General features: G+C 36.8%; 1 protein-coding gene and 1 long non-coding RNA gene across 3 annotated transcripts; both read right to left on the reverse strand.

Moving 5' to 3' along the window:
* Nucleotides 1–8180: 8180 nt before the first annotated feature.
* LOC122309939 lies at nucleotides 8181–9542 on the reverse strand. Its single transcript, XR_006242559.1, has 3 exons — nucleotides 9350–9542; nucleotides 8624–8694; nucleotides 8181–8510 (listed from the first exon to the last, which is right to left on the reverse strand). It is a non-coding gene; the product is annotated as an uncharacterized LOC122309939 (long non-coding RNA).
* A 1741-nt stretch (nucleotides 9543–11283) lies between these two features.
* LOC122309940 (RNA-binding KH domain-containing protein RCF3) lies at nucleotides 11284–17350 on the reverse strand. 2 transcript variants are annotated; one of them, XM_043123750.1, is made up of 8 exons: nucleotides 16220–17349; nucleotides 14380–14841; nucleotides 13854–14102; nucleotides 13132–13392; nucleotides 12247–12326; nucleotides 12014–12122; nucleotides 11782–11908; nucleotides 11284–11637 (listed from the first exon to the last, which is right to left on the reverse strand). In XM_043123750.1, the coding sequence occupies exons 1-8, from the start codon at nucleotides 16889–16891 to the stop codon at nucleotides 11618–11620; spliced, it is 1980 nt and encodes a 659-aa protein (XP_042979684.1). In that variant the 5' UTR covers nucleotides 16892–17349; the 3' UTR covers nucleotides 11284–11617. The 2 variants fall into 2 exon arrangements, 1 of the variants encoding a protein (XP_042979684.1); XR_006242560.1 differs by lacking the exons at nucleotides 11284–11637; nucleotides 11782–11908; nucleotides 12014–12122; nucleotides 12247–12326 and having other exon boundaries at nucleotides 13319–13392; nucleotides 13854–13966; nucleotides 16220–17350.
* Between the last annotated feature and the right edge of the window lie 4576 nt (nucleotides 17351–21926).

Here is a 21926-nt window from a genome sequence, read left to right on the forward strand (position 1 = left end):
TTGTATTAATGAAATGACATTTGGTTATATGAAGATGAATGGAACGTGAAAGACTAGGTGAGGTTCCATTTTCACGTTCCATTCTGCCAAGGATGCTAGTTGATTAGTCAACACCAAGAGGATTTATTAGGCGTATAGTAATCCTGAGGGAAGTGCATGTATATGAAACTCGTTTTAAGACAATGCATCGGTAATATAAATGAAACACATTATTGTAACAACATAAGCATGTATGTAACATAAACTAAACTACATAAAAGGTAGGGGCTTCTCACCCTTCATATTCTCAAAACATTACATCATTCATGATGCATAGAGTTAGCCACCTGAGGCGGGTTGACTAAGTTACAAATGAGCACTTGGCTCAATTATGAACATCCTATAAAAAGTATAGGTTAACTACAATGAACATGGTCCTAAAATGGGTCCTAGCCCCCTTAGTCAAGACTCAAGCGAGATTGACTCCTCTTCCTTAGGCATTATACCAGATTCTGAACTTGCATTGAAGTCTATGTTCCGAGAACGAAACTATAGGTAGGTTAGGCAGCTCTAACAAGACCGCTAATGAAAGATAATACTATCGAAGATCTAATGAAAACATTTCTTGTAAATACTGGAAGTATATGTAGGTGCATGAGAGGTATCACCCTATCTCCTTGCAGCTACATGCATTCCTCAAAATTTGGCGAGGAATCACCATTTTAGTGAAAACATATATATATATATATATAAGTACGGTGAGGAATCACCCTCTCGAGATGTTGTCCTCTCTTTATGTAAATAGATGAAAACTTAATAGTACTATGGAGAGGAGTTATCCATCTCCATATAATAGAAAACCTATAAAAACTAGTATTGAATCAAGTATCATACTTTGCTCATAGGCATTCATTCCTTCAGTTGCTTATAGGCACACACTTGCACATAAGCACATACTGAAACTTGTTGCCTCGGAGATGCTACTCTATCCAATCGCAATGAACTTAAAGACACCATCACATGATACACCGGGGGATCCTACATCCTGACTATCAGGTGAAGCCAAGTATGACATCGTTCCACCCCACTCCTCTCTCCTTCTCATGTGATGTACATGATAACGCTTCATGGAATGCTCCCAGGAAATTCTTTGTCCCCCATGATTATAGACTCTCACTCACTCCACAGACACTTACACACACTGGCATGCAAGGTTCCCATTTAAGATATCGCATCACAAGTAGAAAATAGTTAAAGCAAAAAAAAATTGTAAGTATAAGAAATTAGTGAGTACATATACTAGAAACATAGTGCTGAAAATATTTATTTATGCTTGTAGAAAAGGAAAGAAGATAATAGAAGTGATGCGACATATTATCCAACATTCACCCCATATTACCCAACATTGTCTTAGAAGCTAATCTACCTTCTTAAATTGAAAATTCTCTCGTTGCTTTCCTGCTCCTTGCTTTCCGCAACAATCGCCTTCTTGAGCTCTTTAGTGAATAAGGTTTTAAAAGTGAGAACTTGTCCCACATCTAGGTCCTTTAAACGGAAAGGGAATGTCAGTTGTATTTTATGATGTATCACTAACTCTAGATATGCTTGGATATGAGTTTTTCATCCTTATCTTGTCATACTGCATGATGACAGAGACAGGTGACCAGGGCATGGTTCGCATGCCCTATGGTCTGCCAACTCCTCAGTTCTCCTTTGAATAAGGATCCTCTACATGGCTTAAAGTCATACTTCTGGGTCCTAAAGACACGACTTGTTGAATCTTCATCTTTAATTGCAAAGCCACTCCAAATGTAACCTTTCGGATGGAGTGTGAGCTTCTGTGCTTGTTGCTAACACTTCTCTAAACTCTTTTGTGTCATCTCGAAAAGTTCCCATGACTGGTTGTGTCAATTGTTGTTCATAGTTTTCCCTAGAAATCCCATCATTGGAGCCTACTGAAGAAGCATTATTGGTTAGCACATTGTTGCCACTTAGCAAACAAACATGAAGGTTTTTAGAAGAAGCTAAAAAGATAGAAGGAGATATGGGGTTCGGTACACTTAGGGCACATGCCCACCTCACCTACCCACATGCCACATGGCCAACATGCAAACTTACGTCCAGGGGACAATGAATCTGGACATGAAAGTGAAAGAAGGGGGAGAGAGAAAAGAGGGTTTCGAAAAGCCTCAATGTCACATGTCCACCCATGCAATATGGTGAGTTCATAGAAGATATTCAATGATGAGGAATGGGAAGAGGTGCAAACGGAACTTCAAAATCTGAAACACAAGTCTTAAAGGGGTTTTAGGGTTTCAGTAAGGGATCTACATGTCTAACCACAAAAGCCAATCCTCACTTTTGCCACTTGTAACACATGCATGAAGTATGAGAGTTTCTAAAAGAGAGTAATCATGAGGAAGAGGAAGAGAAGACTTTGAGAAATGGCACACCTGACTTTTGAGAATTCTAAAGGAATATTAGAGGGAAATGAAGATGAGAGAGAGGGGGGGTTAGCTAGGGCAAGACCCACACACACACATCATTTCCAAATGGCAACCATGCACACGCCAAGACCCAAACCCCTAAGCGACTCATTTAGGGTTTTGGCCAAAAAGACCTACACACCCTTCAAGGTTCATTGAACCTAGACCACTTAACGACACGCCAAAGGCATATAGGGTTTCAGATTAGGGCAAGGGCTATGCCACTTGTCATTCATGCATTAGGGTTTCTAGAAGGATCTTAAGATAATTAAGCCTTAGGGTTTCAACCTTAATGGGGAGTGCCACTTTTCCTCCATGCAACAAAACCTTTTTAAGTTTTCAAGATAAGAAATGACAAAGAGCAATGGAGAGGCATTCGGCTATGACACTTGGCGGGAGTTCAACATTCTAGAAGATGTAGTCATGAGAGTTTTTGGACATACAAAAGGCGCATGCCACATGGCATTCATGCAAGTCACTAGTGTTTCAAAATTTGAAGAGAAATGCAAGAAGACAATTAGGGTTTCGATTTTTGGAGGCCACATGCCACCCACATTGCCATTTGACAGCCATGCACTTCACCTTCTCTAGGTTCATTGTATCTAGACCAAAATTAGATGAAGTGAAGCTTTGTGGAGGCTCCACTTATCGTCCATGCAGATAAGTCCCTTAAGTTTCCAAGAAAAACAATGATGAAAGGGAAGAGAAATAGGACTTAAGTTAGGCGCCACTTGTCTAACATGCAGTAGCTAGGCACCACTTGTTCAACATGCATTAGCCATGCGCCCTTATCCCACATGCAACAGCATGGTGCCATTTGTCCATCATGCATCAGCCATGCGCCACTTGTCCCACATGCAGCAATAAGGCACCACTTGTCCAACATACATTAGCCATGCGTCACTTGTCCCACATGCATCAGATATGGACCACTTGCCCAACATGTATAAGCTAAAAGCCACATGTCCAATATGTAAACTTGGCAATAAAGCTGAAGTAAGAAGAAATAGAGTTTGGACTAGTTTTAGTATTAAAACACCCCCTTATCTTCTAATTGGAGGGTTTACACGAAAATCACTCACTATTCTCTTCTTTTCCTCTCTAGTCACACACACACAAAGCTTTAGCTTCGAAATCCAGAGCATATCAAGCAACAATGGTGAAATCAAGAATTGTTGGTTAGAACAATGCAAACCGAGCCTCCTCCTCAAGATTTTCGGCTTTGTGAGTAATCTTCCTCTCCCTATTTTTTGTAATAGATGTTGGAGGGTTGTGTTAGTGGTGTAATGGATGCATTTTTTGGAAAAGGGAAATCAATTTGTTGTATTTATGATGGCTCTAGGTTTCGGTTGGGAGAAATGTGTTTAGTGTGTTAATTTGAGCCTAAGCTTGATAAAAATTGGATTTTTACGACTTCCATCATGTATACAGATCTTATAAAAACTTGGAACAAAGTTGTTACTTGGGTGAAGGTTCTTGCATGGAATTCAAGGTATTAAGATTTATAATGCCATCTTGAGTTGTGGTTAATATCTTGATGCTTGAATATTGTTGATTTTAGGTTAATCTCCTAAAAATAGAATTTTTATTGATAATATAATGACTAAGGACTCAAATTAGGCTTGGAAACGATTTGTTTGGTTCAGATCTATGAGGAAATCAAGGTGTAGGAATATGTTCAAGAGTATCAAAGTACATGTCTCACGTTAGCCATAGATAGAGTATTCCATTTTCCATCTAAAAGTAAATTGGTTTACTTGGACTTGATATCCTTATGTAGTGATCTTGATCATGTTTAGAAATATTAGATACTTAGAGTCGGAACTAAGAAGGAAGCAAAGCATATTAGATCAAGTCTTGATTTTGAGGTTTGGCAACCAAACATGTGTTGAATGGTGTTTTCTCTTAGATTTGGTTATAAGTTGCGTGAATTGATAGAATGAACATACTTTTGGAGTTATGTTCTAGAGTTAAATCAAGTACTTCATTTCGGTTAAGATGATTTCAAGTGTGACATTAAGCCAAGTGCATATAGTGAATGATTTAGATCAAATGTTTCTTCTAATGAGGTATCTTCTGTGGTATGATTTCTGAGAAAACATATTTTAAGGTTGGAAATTGGTCTAGGATGAAGACTACGGGAAGTTTGTTAAGTTTGAATAAACTTGGAGTCAGATTGCAATGTTGAAGGTTTAGAACTTAATGTTTAGTCTTTTAGAGTCAAGGGGTTAAAGTGAAACTCTCGCTAGATTTTATAAGTTTAGAGTTTTATAATGTTTTGTTTCAATTGAGGACCTCTGTAACAATAGTACGATTTTATTTCAGTCCATGGAGATTATACTTTTTGTAAGCAAGGGAGAGTTTAGAAGTTAGCGTCTAATTACTCTTGGACAAATATATTTATGTCTTTGTGTAAACTTTGCATTCTGGTTACTCAAATTGGATTATGGAATTGCGACTTGTTACATGCTATGATTCATATCTTATATATTCATGCTATGCTCAAGTGTTGCTTGATAAAACTGTTGGTTCAAATGACATGTTTGGAGTTTTGAGAAATGGTATATACTTTATTGAGCTTTCATATGTTGTACACAAGCATATGTTTCGGCATGCTCTAATTCTTTCAAGCTATGCACGTGATGTATATGGCATAAGTACATGACATTGTTGCATGAAAGTTATATGGTCATGTGTCACATGTTTTCTAGTTATGCATCAAAGGAAAAAGAATGGTTTTGTTACAAGTACATGTCACAGGCATTTCGGGTTGTGCATTAAAAGAAATGAAAGAAAAATAATTTTGTCATGGCCCAAATGCTAGGATAGGAAAATATCCTAATGAAACTCGTCTATCCACTTTGGAATACTTAAATTGGAGTGGTACCCTTAGGTTGACGAAGTACAATCAACAAACTTATAATGGGTTCTTTTTAAAGAATTCCATAGCGAAGTAGCACCTAACGGTAAATGTTAGTGAGTACAACACATGAAAAATATCGTGAATGTGTTATGATCTACCATATCATATTGTAAATACAATGAAGGCATTACGATCTACCGTATCATATGGACTTTGACGTACTCACACCCTGTCAAGAGAGCTAGTAATATGATGCGGTAACTAGCGGGAGCCCTCAATGCTTAGGGGACCCGTGAAGTATCCACCCACATTGTTATATTGAAAATATTACAAGAGATTAATAAGAAATTGTACTTTGTTACATGGTTACGTTTTTACTTTGATACATAGATACAAGATCAATGTTTTCAAAAGAAAGAATACAGATTCGACAAAATTGTGTTTTCGGTCAAAGTACATGTTCATGCATTCATACTCATGGTCTACCTCATATATGATTATGTTATCTCTGTGTATGTTTTTGGTTAACTTGTTGAAATTTCTTAAAATCTCACTACGGTAGTTTCCACTACCATTCCCCTCGGAATGGTAGAACTGTTAGCAAGACCGGGAATAGTTAGTCAGGATGATGATCAAGGCCAAGGATAAGCTCGACCCTGAGAAAAGACTGGAATTAGTCATGACCTATTTGGAGATAGCAGAAATTAGAAAGATGCTTTAATGATTTCCTTTAGTTAATGGCCTTGAAGATAATACTTATTATGTTAAAGTGTAACAAAGAGTTTGATTACTCTATCACTATGAAGTGTGATTTAAAACTATAAATGAAGTTGGGATATTAGTTTTATTCTAGTACAACATTTTATGAAATGACTTATTTTGCTACAATTATTACATACTGCTAGTATTATGCTAGGTGCATTGCATGTTAATTGTTATAAATGAAGAGTATGTAGTATTGTGTTGCATGTTCCGACCCTTCAGTCATTGTCAAATCCCAAGCGGGGTATGGGGGTGTCACACCATCTATGCTGGGCATGTGACATCCAGGATCAGTGCCAAGTTGACATCCACCTGACCCATGATTTCCTCTAATAGGTCAGAAATGGAAAAGATCAACCGAGCTGGTCCATTGCCCTACGATAAGTGGGAAGCATGCTGAGGATCACCACCGCCTAAAGGAACGAACGTCCCGCCAACAAAACTTGAATTGCTAGAAGGCTCAAGAACTGAACCAATGCCCTGACGAGCTTTTTTCCCTTTTTGCCTTGGTGGGGTAGAAGAACCCTCTTCTGAACCCGAGGCAAAGAAATCTTGACCGACAATTGGAGAACAATAACATGGGCTCAGTTCGGCATGACCACAAATTGGTCGATGTTTGTATGGGTAAGAAGAGCATTTGACCATGTGGCACTCGTGCGAACATTGACCATGTGGCACTGTCATTCTGCCGTAACACTACATGGGCTCTATTACTCGAATTCCAAGCTAAGTGGGAAAAAAACCCTGCCTAGATAAACAATGTACCTCCATCCATCTTTGAATTTTTCTTTTGAAAAAATAAGCATAATCCAACGGTGATGAAAAGCATCATATATTTATATAATGAGATGAAAGTTTGATATATATAGTATTACTCGATCTCAGAATGATTTTACTATTAGTCTTGTGACAAAAAAAGTTGACGTGACAGTTGATTATCACATTAGAACCATTCATAAGAAGGCACATGCCAGCTATACATCTAACCAGCATATAAAGAATTAGGAAAATGCTAGCAGAACCGAGAGATTAGACCAAGAATTCAATTGATGCCACATGTCATGTTTTGATTCGCACATACAAGATATTTTAAAAAGCCTCCCTCTTGGTTGAAAACTTAAACTGCAGATCCCTTCTCCTTTCTTCTTACGCCTCCCTCCCTTCCACTGAAACTACAAATCGAACTTATGAAGAGCTCCACTTCCATTTTCGACAAAAATTGGGCAGCAAAGTTTCATTTCCAACGTGGGTCTATGAATATGGTATGCTTCTCTACTTTGTTTTTGTTTCTCTCTAAGTTTCACTTCTCTATTTTAGGTTTTCTTGCAAGATTGGTCTGAAGTGTGGAATTTTTTTTTTCCAATTTCGTGACCACTTGTTGTGTGTATTTGGTGTTATGACCATAGTCAATCTCACGTAGTATGCGTAATTTTATTTTTGTGCTTTAAAATATATTTGGACCTTTCTCAATATGTGGCCTCATTTTTTACAGGATTTGTGTGATGGTAAAAATAGAATATCAAAGCTGTTTTTGATGTGGCCATAAAGGTGGTTCTCTAGCTACCGAAGCAGAAGAATAAAAATAATTGGACGTAAGGCCTGCTCCAATTTGAAACCTGGAGGAAGAAGAAATCTATGCATCAACTGATAGAAGTAGGACCTGTCCGAAGCATCAAGTTGCATTTGTCATTTTATTGGTTGTGTGCCGATTGTATATTAATGATTCACACTATAAAACCCAACTGTTTCCTCGTGTAGACATGCTGAAGTTCATGTTTTGATTTAGTACATTTTAAGCTCTTTTATACATTTAGTTGTACAGTTTCTTCTTCTCGGCTTTTATCGTTAAAATTGCTTGGAGATTTTGATGAAGTAATATAGTACAAGATGCAACTTGCTTGTCAAAAAAGTTACCCTGCAAGTAGGTTCATGCACTGAAAAAAATCGTCTGGTACCATTGACTTAATACATTCCATCTCTTTGCTAAGTAGAATAAAAGAACCATCTTGTAAAAATACATTCCAGTGACTTAATACATTCCATCTTTTTACTAAGCAAAATAAAAGAACCAACTGTAGGCATAAATACATTTAAGTGACTTAATACATTCCATCTCTTTGCTAAGCAGAATAAAAGAACCAACAGTAGGCATAAATACATTCCCGTGTTCAACAAGCACTTTTAACAAAAATAGTGTTTAGTTCTTTTTGCTCTTTAATAGAAATCATGTACAAATACTTTAAACAAAACACAATCAGTTCTACCTCAATTTCAACTACTAAAACACAATCAGTTGTGCCTATCATCAGTTTCAACTGCTAAAACTTCCACACAAAAGGGTGTTGATCATCATAGATGCCACCATCTATAAGGGTGTAGATCATCATCTTGGTCTAAGAGATGCATTGAGAAGGTTGTGCCTGAAGGGATAAAACATAGTAAGAACCAAAATATCAATTAAAACCATAAAAAACCACCACTATTTGACTAAAAATGTTATATGAAATCATAACAAAGCAAGCCACCACATTACCTGCAGTGAAGGAGCAGTCAATCCTATACCCATATTACTTGGTTATTTGTCCATACTTGACCGTGTCTATACTGTAGGCATAAATAAATGTAGTAAGAACCAACTTGACTTTCGTCAATGGTAAATAAAAAAGGAAAAAAAAAAAAAAAACCTAGAAAGAACCAAAATGTTTTACATACTTACTAAAAAAAACCAAGTTGAGTGAAATCATAACAAGGCTATTTGCTACATTACTTGCAACGGAGTAGCAGTCGAAGGAGTAGAAAAATAATCAGAGAATAAATGAAGATGAATGAGATTTTCACCAGTATAAACAAAGACATTTGGCTTACGTTATTGGTATTAGAGATTTTATTCTAAATTTCTTTGACTAGATGACTAAAGTTTGATAATTAGAGAAGGTTTATCTTGAGCGGCTAGTAGTATTCTTTTGCATTGAAATTTATTTATTTGTTATGTTTTCTCTCGACAAATTTGAGAATTTGAGAAATATGGATGTAACGAGCTTCGGTCGTAAATGCAAACCTTGAAAAAGCCATCCTTTTGTTCATTAACATTTTTTACGTTCATTATCACAAATAGGTGGAGTGCAATAGGATAACCTTAACATTCAGAAGAGTAGCCACTAAAATATTTCATTATTTTAACATCAAACACAGATCACAACAATAGCTAGCAATAATTGGTCTAAAATGTAAATAAAAAATGGAGGAAAACAAAATTTACCGCTTGGATTTTGTGGGAGTGAGATAGGCGGGAGGGGAGAAGGTTGGAAATGAAGATCTTTGCGGGAAAAAGATCTCTATTGCACGGATGGAAGGATGGCATCGGACTCATTGATATCGTAAAAGATGCAAGGAGGGATGAGGGAAAGATGGAAGCCCACTCTTTCTATGAAGCTCACTGATACCATGTAAGATGGATGGAGGGAGGGAGGGAGGGATGAGGGAAAGATGGTATTGCGGGATGACGATAGGAGTTTGGAACCTTTTTTTTTGTATTGTTTTGGAGGGAGTCTGGGACCTTGGAATAACCAGAATATCTTTTCCCTCTCAGTTTATTTGTTTTTCACTCCATCTTCTATTATTTTAATAGGTCATGTGCTTCAATCCAATGTTTTGAATACCGTACTGGATGGCGTACCGGTCAAGGCATTGAAACGAAATATTTCGATACCGGTACCGCTTCAGAATAGTCGATATATAAATAAATTATATGTATAAATATATATAAATAAATTATATTCTAAAATAATAGTTTATATATGAATAATTTATACATAAATATATATATATATATATATATATAAATTATAAATAGTCTGGTATAAATTGAGGGTCAAAAAATAAACTTATAGTTTGAAAAAATGAAAAATAAAAAATAAAAAAAAAGAAGGCCGAAATACCGGCCATAGGCCGGTACAAGCCAAAATATCGGCCAGTAATGCCGGTATTCAGACCGGTACGAAACAGGTATAATACCTGTACCAGACCAGTGACCAGTATGGAATATTCCAACCGTACCAGCCGGTACAGTATTTAAAACCATGAGAATTATCGGTCGAAAGAGTGGGCTTCGTAGCATTACCCAAAGAATTAATGTTTATTTTTAAGCTTTTTGTGTACTTATTTTGTTAGTTTTTCAAAGAACGGTACTACACCCACCAAGTGTGTAGTCCGAGAATACATCTCAACAAGACCATTTAGCCTTTTTTTATTCATTTTTTATACCCTTGCACATTTAAAAAAAATCACAAAGAAAAAAAAAAATTGTCAGGACCAATATCAAAACAAGTAGCATTATCCTTTTTCAAATGGGTCTGTTTTGCTTAGAAATTAACTTGGTTTTAATAAACTCATTGGGACCAATAAAATCCTTAGTCATCCAAATTAATTTTCTGGGCTCATGGTTTATCCACTATAGTCCAGCAACTTCAATTGGGTTTCAAATAAAATATTGGATATTTGATACCATTGAAAAGCATTAAATTAAAAACTTGGGTCTATAGGCCCAATAAGAGTTATTTTCCCCCACCTCAATAAATCCATAACACATTCCTTATCCAATGTGATCCGTTAAACCGAACTTTGGTCTTCATATCAAATTTATGGACCCCAAGCCCTAAAACATGTAAACCTCCATAATATCTTAATTAAAAGCCTAATAATAACTTCACTCTAATTTCTAACTTAAAAACTCCACAAAATAGTAACCTTCAATAATAGCAAAGTAAACTATTTACAAAGTTTGGGGGTGTCACATCACTAGTGAGAAACCTTAGAATTATATGCCAGTACAAATATCAATAATCAGTATCATCAATAATCAGTATCAATTTTCCTGGTTATTGGTTTTTTGTCCCACAATTATTAGACAATGGAGCAGAGCATGGGGGCAAAATGAAATAAAGGGAAAAAAGTAAAATAAATTATAATAATCAGAAAGAAAAAGACTTAAATAATCAATGCAAAGTAATCTGCTGCGGAATCAGTCATGACTTGCAGAACTGACCTAGATTGCCAGGGTACCAGTACCTCCATTCCAGGCCTTTTGGGTTAGCTCCAATGTGTACTTGGATATGCAATGATTGGACCTTACACGTAACAGATACCTGGGACTTAGGTCTAGGGTTTGAGCATCGATCGCAAGGAATTCAGGCATAAGTGAAAACAACTACAGTGCTCCCGAATAAATGCAGAAAATTGGAACATTTCAGGGGAATAAAATTTAAAAAAGAAAAAAAAAAAGAAAAAAAGAAAAGCCTACAATTAAAGCTTTCTTTAGATGTTGACATTTACAGCGGAATGTTTCTTTCACCATGAACATTCATACTCTTAGAACCGCACCTAGTTGAAAGATTTACAAACCATCCTGTGACTGTAGAGCGAAAATTCCCTTCCTCTTTAGGATTGCATATCTGGGAAATCAGATATGAAAAACTGAATGGCACCATCCCAGCATGGCAAGCTTTCAGTATGCACGCCCCCTCAAAATTTAAGGACCATCCTCTTGTGCTGAAGAAAGCAGGTGTAGCAGTCATTTTCGGTTTATAGGGGACCAGAAATGGACATGTACGTGCGTAGTGCATGGAAACAAACTTGAATGCGGGCGTGCCTCCGTGTGTGTCACGCAGGAGAGAGAGAGAGAGAGAGACTTACTGCTTAAAATAAAGCCCTGAAGCAGGCTTTGGGCTCTCTCCGCCTGCTCTGGAGTGCCTGATATTTGAATGATCTTCTGAGTCAACTCAGGTCTATCTTCTATCAGGGTTACATTGGCTCCCGACAGCTGTCAACATCAGAACAAGGGTCAAAAGGCATTCTGTTTGATCATAAATTCAGAAAAGTCATGCGTTTGTAGGGTTAAATGAGTAAAAGAGCCAATCAGACTTGCCTCACTTATCTGAGCAAGCTTGTTCTTTGATTTCATTACGAGCTTGGGAACTGCATGGTCTGGTATGACAACTTCAAGTGTACTCCTAGTGACAAGTGGTACAGTGATTCTGACAGAAAATGAAAACAGGATTAACAAGGACGTATATTACTAGCGGGCCCAAACGCAAAACAAGAAAGTGGGACATAGATTCATGAGTGTATAAAATATGATTTTGGAGCAAAAATTCCTACCTATTCAAACCAATTGGAACATCTTCCCGGTGGTGAATTTCATTCTGCTTTGGTATTTCACTGCCAGGCCCTCCAACGTCCTAGAAAAGAAGGGTTAATGAATTAGAATGCCAAGTCATGAGCTCAATGGCAAAATCTGCTACCACCCACCAGTTCAAAATCATAACAGAGAAATTTTTTCGGTTAGCAGTAATAACAAACTTCGCATAACAAGTATTTTTAGCCAAAAACGATTTCCATAAGAGTAATGATACACATACAATCTTCTTTACAGCTCTATTTTAAATGGGAGGCTATGATATAAAATTTGAAATTCAAGTAAAAAAACTTTGGTATTTTTAATGAAGTGACATTATCACATTGTTTAGTTGTAAACTGGGCTGTAAAATATTTTTATAAGTACTTTTTATGTCGAGGAATCTCAGAGACCGTGCGAATGCAACAAGTCTTTTGCTCGATTAACTGGACCCGTGTAACGTGTCTCCATCACACAATACACGGGTCTCCATCACACAAATTAAGCAAATCATCAACTATTCACTAATGGGACGTGGCCCTTAGAAATTGTTTGCAACTAAAAGTTTGAACCTTAGACCTAGAGAGAGCAAACCAGTAAGACCAAGACCGTTACCACTTGAGCCAACCCTTAGGGCATGAATAGTTGTATAAATATATTAATTATTTTCATAATTAAAACCAAGGATAGGTTTAACTGGCTGAAAATCCCATTTAACCAGAGGGCCTATTAAGGAAAGAAGACAATCAAGCAACTGCACAAATAGTAGCCATTGACAAAGAAAAAGATGTGAAAGAGAAGCTAATAAAGGCAGAGAGAAAGAGAGACAGAGAGAGAGCATTTTTCAGTATATCAAGGAAGAATGTTACCCTTGATGGCTGAGTTATTGCCACATTTTGCACATTCTGATATGTTGCACTGGGAGCATCAACTCCGGTGTGACCATCCCGAACAGTAATTATGCTATTGGGAGAAGACGCTTCCTGTCCCAGACCGCTACCCACAGGGCCTGGTGCAGAGACAGAAGGGGGTGTCATGTCCTTTTGAAAGAATTCCCTATATAAGTGACTCCGTAGTCTTGATGTCACCTCGACAAGAGCATCTCGAGCCGCTTTTATCTCCCCAACAATCTGCAGATTTCATGGAACTAATCAGGCAGGCCCAAAGTAGAACTGATCCTGCCAACCATGCCTTTTGTTGACCTTGCCTCTGTTATGTTATATTGGAAAAGTAGATACCATAATCTTTTTGTTTTTATAAGTAATCCGAATATTTTTTTTTTTTTGATAAATAAAGTAATCCGAATATTAAAAATGAAAATACACATCCCCATGCACAAGAAGAAGCAAATCCCAAAAACAAGTCATTCTAAAATTAATAGCATATAACAAGATGAAAACCAATTTTTTCTGCACTAAAAGTTTACTTGTAACAGTCCATAATCATACGTGTAAAGATATACAAACCCACAAACAAGGGAGCCACCACGCCCATATGCTTTATGGGGATGCTATGAGAATTGAGAACTCATCTTCATGTAGAACCAGGGCAGCTAACAAATCCAAAAACCTAGCAAGGCATAATGACAAACCTGTATAAGTTCATCTGTCCCTGACACACACACAGGGATTTCTTCTCTTGGCAAAACTTGTATATTTGCACCAGTTAATCTCCTCATCTCCAACAGCGATCCGTCTCTTCCATCTAAACATCCAATATCACAAGATGGAACAAGTAATCTAGTCGTTATAATATTGTCTTTATCTGGAACAAGATCAACAATGCGGTTTTGGATATGCAACAAAGCTTCCTGAGCTGGAAACAGCTCATCATCAGGACCCTAAGCACGGAAATAAAGCAAAGATTGGCGATAACCCACTAAAAGTAAGAATATCATTTTCGAAATATAATCAACAGTAACAAATATGTATGTTTTACTTTCTAGATGTAACAAGATGTCCAGCATCATTTTTCTGTTTTTATAAGTAACAACATGTCCAACATCATTTCCAAAAGCTTATCATAGAACTCATCAGTGAATGGGCACATGTTTATAGGCCTGCACCAGTCAATATTATTTATTCACAGCATCTTAAAGATAGAGAAATGGCAGGTACCTCCTCTGAAGAAATAATTATAATCTGCTCATTTGAACCAGGTACAGATTCAGTAACCTTAACATCAACGCCAATTTCATTTCGAAGCAATTCTAAGATTCCATCTGCTTCTCCAACGACAAAATCCACCTTCTCACTTGGGCAAAGCATTCGAAACACGAGGTCCTCACCATATGAGGCCATGGAGCCAGTCCCTTCAATTGTAAAACCAGATGGCCGTGAGGCATAGTTGTTGCCTCTGATATTGTGGGCAGATAATCTTGGTCCAAAGGCAGCACCATCTATGGATGATCTGCGTGCTGCACTGTTTATGTGAGGGATATAATCATCATCTGGAGCAAAAAACCGTTCTGGGGAGTGTATTCGTCCCTGGAAATGACTGCGGTCTCGATGCTGACTCTCCCTCAAGCGTGTTGAAATATTATTTATAGCATTCTTTACACAATTCGCTTCACCTACAACCTGGAGAGGAAATAATCACCTCATATTCAACTTCATAGTATATATTATAAAGGAGAAAAGGAGGAAAATACTCTATTATATGTTCAGAAAAGTTATTCCAAGATGTGTCTACATGGTCATTTTAGATGAATATAAATGCTCTGATCAGACCACCAAATGGCATAAAAGTAGCAAAAAAAAAATTCTCAAGTTGGTCTTGCACATAGATGTCCCTATATTGTGCAGAAAACATAAAAATAAATGAATAAATAAATAAAACACCTCGAAATCTTGTAAATAGAGAGTCAGAACCTCTAATAAGGCTCATAAGCTCAAAGAATCAACAAGCATGGCCTTTGACATATCAACATCAAGCATTAGCCTCAAAATTCTGAAGTCTGAATACATAAAGCAAATAAGGTTGTTTCTAAAAGCCCTACCACAAGTTTCAAGCACAATAAACAGGACCACCAGATGTGAGGTAATTCAACATGATAATTTTCCAAAAGAATTTATATGAAATATTTGGGAAAAATAAACAGCAAGTCTAGTATTTGAGGAAAATTAAACTACATATTCATCTTCAAGGTGTACAACAGCTTATCACAAATTTATAACTTCACAATTTTTGCAACTAACAAGAACTTCAAACAAGTTTTAGGATATGACGGACGGAGATTTGTTTTGTTAAATCCCTTGTTTTGTACTGTTAGAGACAATGTATCTTTAATTATCACACAGAGAAAGAGACTAGCTTCAAGTGCCGACTGAATTAGTCATAACATCACAACCTGCCAATGATTGTGTAATTGGGGTCATTTCTAACGAAAACATTGTGTAACAATCAGGTTTCATCCTCAACATTCTGAAATTAAAATGAGTTCACTAAGACCAAATTCCACCTATATCTCTAATCTAAGAACTCGGCATCCGAACATCAATAACCACCAATACCCCAGCTACCAGAAAATATCAAACACCAGTCACAACATCATTAAATTGCCGATAATTTCGTTATTTAAGTCTCACATCAGGGCAGTAAATATAACCAATAGGGTCAAAACTCATCGTGCAATTCAAATCTGGGTCGCTGGCAGCCGTATCTCCGGCCACTTCCAGCCTTGCAAACCCAAACGTCAGCATAGACTATCAAATCCTCCTCTGGGCAGAATAGATGCATGTAGCAGACTCTCACGAGTGCCACGTTTCACTAAGATGTAAAGCTTCCAAATGATTTGTGTTCTTAAGTTTAGGTCTTCTAGTAGAAAGACAATAATTATCATGTAACCGGGCAGGTCACTCTTAGTAAGACAGTAGTTAGTCTAACCGTCCAAGACCCAAACTTCATCAATCATATGAGACATCTTTTTCAACATGCAATGCCAGATTTGGTTTAAACCTGAACAATCTCCTCGGACATGGAAACGCAACGGGGCAGATTATGATCTCTAGGCAGAATCCTAATCTGGGTCTTGGTCTCAATCCTCATTTGCTCAATAATCTTGCCTCCTTTCCCCAACAAACACCCCACATGCATTCTCGACACCACCAGCCTCGTCGCCACCTTCTTCCCTCCCACACCAACCATTCCGTAGCCATCATCGCCGCCGCTAGAGCCGAACTCGTCGCTGCTCTCGAGGATCCTATCATGGATGAGGAGCAGGGCCTCCTGGGCAGGAGAGAAAGAGGGCATTCGGCCCTCGGGGTCCCGGCGGCGCGTGTCAGAGATCTCGATGATCCGCTCTTCGTCGCCAGCGATAAGCTCATGGACGTTGATCCACGCGCCCGTGTGTTGCCGGATCGACTTGATGATGCTCCCGGACTTGCCGATCACCCCACCAGCCTTCATGTCGAGGCAGAGGATGCGATACGTGGTAGTCACAGTCATAGAGGGATCGGGCTGGGGCTTAGATGCCCGACCCGAACCGCCTCGGTGACGGTGGTGGGCAGGAGGAGGAGGAGGAGTGGCCGGGTAGTGGTTGTTGTAGCGAGGCCTCGTCCTACCCACCGTCTCCGAATCATAGTCCTGGTGGTCATAGTAGTAGTTCCTCTTAGATCTTGACCTGTCCATCTCCCAACAAACAAAACAAACGAACAAAATAAACAAATCGCTAGGGTTTCCAAAACCGACAGTCCTCTGAGAGTCCTCTACTACCCACACATTTGACACTGAAGAAAATCCGGATATATAATTTTATCGTTACGAGTCCCAGAGCAGAGAACTGTGGTCAGTTCTGGAATCTCGGTTTTCAGTCCTCGCAATCTCCGTTTACTAGTCGTTGTATCTTCTTTTTCCTGCTTGTTTCTCGGGAAAGTGTGTCAAATTATTCAAAGTTTGAAACATCCAGCAAGAGAAGATGGAATCCGAGAGAGAGAACTGCGGAGATGGTATTGTGTATAGATTTTGATTACGTAATTTGAGCTGCGAGATTGGTGTCGAAGCAGTTTGATGGGGGGAAGGAGAGAGTGTTGTGCGAAAAGTGAGAACTTTACTTTACTGTTCCCTGCGTGATGCAACCACAACCTTTTTGTCCTTATGTTTCGTATTTATACAGACTCTCGTGGCTCAAACTTACAAAGCTATCCATCCAATTACAGAAGGCCAATGAAACGGCGTCGTTCCCTTGCCGTGGAACCGGAGGGATGCCTTGCCTCGCCATTGGTTCTCCAAGTTTTTGACTTTCAAGGATAGTGAAGCCCTGTAGTGTACGTTTACTTCTCTTCTTTTTTTCTTTTTTTTTTTTTAAATAAAAATTAAAAATAAAAAAGTACTAAGATCCTGTAACCTTCTTACTTTTTTCTTGATCGGCGTGCTGCCACGTCAGCATTCAAAGCGGTTAAAAACTTTTACATATTGAGAGGCTTGTATGGATTCTTTTATTGGCAGAAAATCTAAGAATAATAATGTCATGAAATTATATTTAATTTAAAGGTTTGGTGAGAGAAGACAGAAGATTCTTTAATTTATATGTTAATTATTTGGGTGTTTGGTTCTTTTGTATTATTTATTTATTAGCCTTTTGCTTTAAAAAGATACAGAATTAGTTCATATACTTTGTTTTAAAAATTAAATTAGTTTTTATACTTTTAATTAAAAATTTTACTCTTTGGAATCATAAGTAGGGTTAAGCACCGATTGTCAGAGTGCCCAACGTCTGACTCCAACTTTGTTGGAGGTTGAATTTAACTCCAACTCCGATTTGCATAACTTCCAATTCTTATAGCCTCCGATCCTACTCTAGAGTCAGAACGAAGGTAGATTTGCACTTTTTTATTGGACTTTTTTTTAACCCATTTGAAATTTCAATTTAACAATTTTGTACTCTCACTAATCGGATTGAAATTCCATATTTCAGTTTTATTTTTAAATATTTTTTCAAATTTAAATTTTATTAAAATATAACCAATATTGAAAAAATAAATCATTATACAAATTAATGTTATTATATATTAATATTTTATATTATTATATATTAAGGTTTATACATTAGTATTACATGTTATTATACATTACTAGTACATATTATTATACTTTAGTTACTATACATTAGTATTTCATTAGTTATTATGTAATTATAGTTATATGTTATCATATATTAGTGGTTATACATTAGTTGTTATTATACATTAGTATTACATTGTAGAAATAGTTAATAATATGACGTTTACATTTACTAAACTATTATTAGTCAATTTAGTCAATTTATATTATAGTATAAGTATATTATTTTATAATAATTTGCTTATACTAGTATATGATTGAATTTAACTAACTATATAAGTTATAATTATATAATTATGACTAATATATAAAAAAAATACATATATTTTTATAAAATATGTACAATATCAGAGTCAGAGTCAAAGTCGGACAATCAGAGTCAAAGTCGAAGTAGAGTTGGAGTTGGTAATCGCTACCTCCGACTCCGACTCCGACTTTGAATTTTTTGGTGAAAAAAACTCCGATTCTGATTACAACTTATTAAAGTCGGTGCGGAGTTGGAGTCAAAGTCAGATTTTCAGATTTTTGCTCAGCTCTAATTGTAAGATTAACTAAATTGATATATCGGCTGAAATTAATTATTTGAGTGTTAAAAATACCACTTGAACAATAATAAATGTTGAAACATAATCACTAATATAGTGGTCATTGCCTAGAAGGTTACCTCTTGATGGCCGCTTTTTAATTTTAATTTTTAAAAATTTTGTTTGTTTTTTAATCTTTAGACATTTAAGTCTTGTTTAGTTACACAGATAAAATTAGATGAGAATAATAGTGAGATGATTTGTAAATAGTAATAAGATTATTTGAGTTCTCGTGCATCCAAACGTGACTTAGCCCAAGGAAGTCTTACGTTCTGCTTGGCCACTGAGATTTTTCAGATGAGAATTTTGAGTTTTAAGATTAAATATTAAAATATTATATTTTAATATTATTATTGTATTGAAATTTGAAAAAGTTAAGAAAAAATTGAATTGTTTATTATATTTTGTATGGGGATTTGAAAAAGTTACAATGATGAGATAAGAATTTTATGTTTGAGATGAGAATTTCATGTGGCCAAACAGTACAATGTCTCTAGCATCCACACGCATTCTCAAATCTAGATCTTACTCACCCCCACTTCAATACTATCGGCACTTTCCCCCATGCACGCATCACAATGATGCACAATGAGTTCAAGCCACTAGTAACTCAGGCCAGTTGATAACTTCTATCTATGTTGTCACTTTTCTTAACTGAAGATCTTGAGGATGAGAAAATATGTCTCTTTTCCAAACATTTTATAACAATAAACATAACGCACCACAATCAACCATAAGCTCTAATAATGGCACCAAAGTCCACCCAAGAGACTATAAAAAACTATCATTTAAGACGACTTCCCCATTGTGCGGATCAGATGGTGACTAATTTATTTGTCTCATAGATCCATTTTTTTTTTTTTTGGACTGTTACTTATAATATTGGGGTATTTGTATGTACCTCTCCCTTATGTATTTTAATCCTTTTACATTAATAAAATGCTTGCTTGGAAAAATATTATGGATTAAGGTTGATAATGACAATAAAGACAACATGTAGACAAGGGTGGAACCAATAGATAGGTGAGAGCCAAGGGTACCCTTTTTTTCAAACTTTTTCAAAATGTCTCTCTCTCTCTTGGAGGAGTTCACTCTACCTCTCTTGTGAGTTATTCCCCTTTTAATAATATCTTTCCTCCCTCACAATCCCTCCTCACCATCCATCAAACACCTCCAGTACCACCCTCCCACCCATCCTCATCACACCAGTAACCTCCAGTATCACCACTCCCACTAGCATGTCCTCACACTATCAACTCGATATGAATAAGCTCATTAAGCAGATAGCAGCACTAACATGGAGTGATCTTTAGCTCGAGCTAAACGTAGGCTCAATGAACCACTTCTTTAATCTAACACTGGTAGGGAAACTGCTATTCTCAAGACCCCTAAACAAGAATACATTCCATGCAACAATAAAAGCAGTTTGGAGCTTCAAATTGGATTTTTTAATTGAAGATATAGATATCAACACTTTCTTGTTCATTTTTTCAACTCAACAAGACAAGGAAAGAGTGCTAACTAACTGACCTTGGAACTTCAAGGGATTTTATATGGTGCTTAGTCATTGGTCACCAGGGTTCAGTATCCATGAAGTAGATTTGAATTTTTCTATTTTGGGGCCAAATCCATAGTCTCCCTATGGAAATGCTTACCAGCAGAAATGCAGAAAAATTGGTAAGATTCTTGGTAATCTTATCAAAATAGATAAATCTCTATACGAGATAAATCTTATCAAATTTATATTGGTGTAGCACTAAGGATATATCTCTATACAAGAGTTCAAATTAATATTGAAAATCCACTTCCAAAAGGCTTTGATTTGGCAAGACCAGGACATGAGTTGAAAAAATCTTAATCAAGTATGAGAGACTCTTTGAATTATGTTATGCATGTGGTTATCTAAGACATATTGCACAAGCTTTTCCAAGACACTTGACTCTACTTGAAATCCTACAATATGGTCAATGGATGAGAGTTGACAATCCAATGAATAGAAGAAATGATCAATACAGACCCACACAACATGCAAATGAAGAATGGAGAACCCAAAGAATTGCACTACCACCAGTTCGTATAAAGGAACAAGATATTGATCATCATTCAAAGCCTCAAGCTTCTACTAGTGATCTGTTTAGCAAAGGAAAAGAAAAAAAAAATGTACACAGAGAAGGGTCAAGAATATTCCAGTACTGAAAATTAGAGTAGCACCATTCACTTTTTAGTAGGTGTACTGAGCAAAGTTTTTAATATCGTTTCGTACCAACCAGAATGGTCAAAATTTTCCATTCTAGAATAGTGATTGGTACAAAGGTGGTAGGTGTTTCATACCAGGTCAAATTCCAGCCATTTCAATGTGTTTGAGTCAATTCCAGCTGGTTTCCGGTGTATCAACCAAAATTAAGATTTTGGTCCGAAATGTTGAATGCAAGTCATGGGCCATGACATTTTTGTAATTATAGTGAAAATATCATGGCATTTACGTTAATTTGCTCCATCACTCTTCTCTTGAAGAATTGAAAATGAAAGTGACGAAACCCATTCATATTTTCAAGTTTCTACTTTCTTCTTCACCAAACCCATTTCATTTTCTGCAAAACCAAACCCCAAGCACTGCCACCAACAATGATACATGCCGACACCTCCTCCGGTCCTCCACACCATCGCAGACGAGCTTGCAGTTAGTTTAAGCCTTGTGCTTCTCCGAATCTCCACGCAACAGTAGACTCGAAGCTGCCACTCTTGCTCTGTTCTTCAAACCAAATCATCAATCTTCAATCTTCATCATTGCAACTTGCAAGTCGACCCATTAAGATAAAATCTGGGTAAAGTTTAGATCAAGCTCCTTTTCTATCAGTACAAAAACCACGGATCCTTTTCTGCCATATTCCATATATTTGCTCCTACAAGATCAAATGATAAATTTGCTGCCATATTTCATGCAACTCCTAGAAATATATACGTTAGCTATTTATATTTGATTGAACTTTTAAGTTGTGCAATTAATCTGAGCTCTGTTA

This window comes from Carya illinoinensis, chromosome 5 (genome assembly GCF_018687715.1).
Source record: "Carya illinoinensis cultivar Pawnee chromosome 5, C.illinoinensisPawnee_v1, whole genome shotgun sequence".
Classification (NCBI taxonomy): Eukaryota; Viridiplantae; Streptophyta; class Magnoliopsida; order Fagales; family Juglandaceae; genus Carya; species Carya illinoinensis.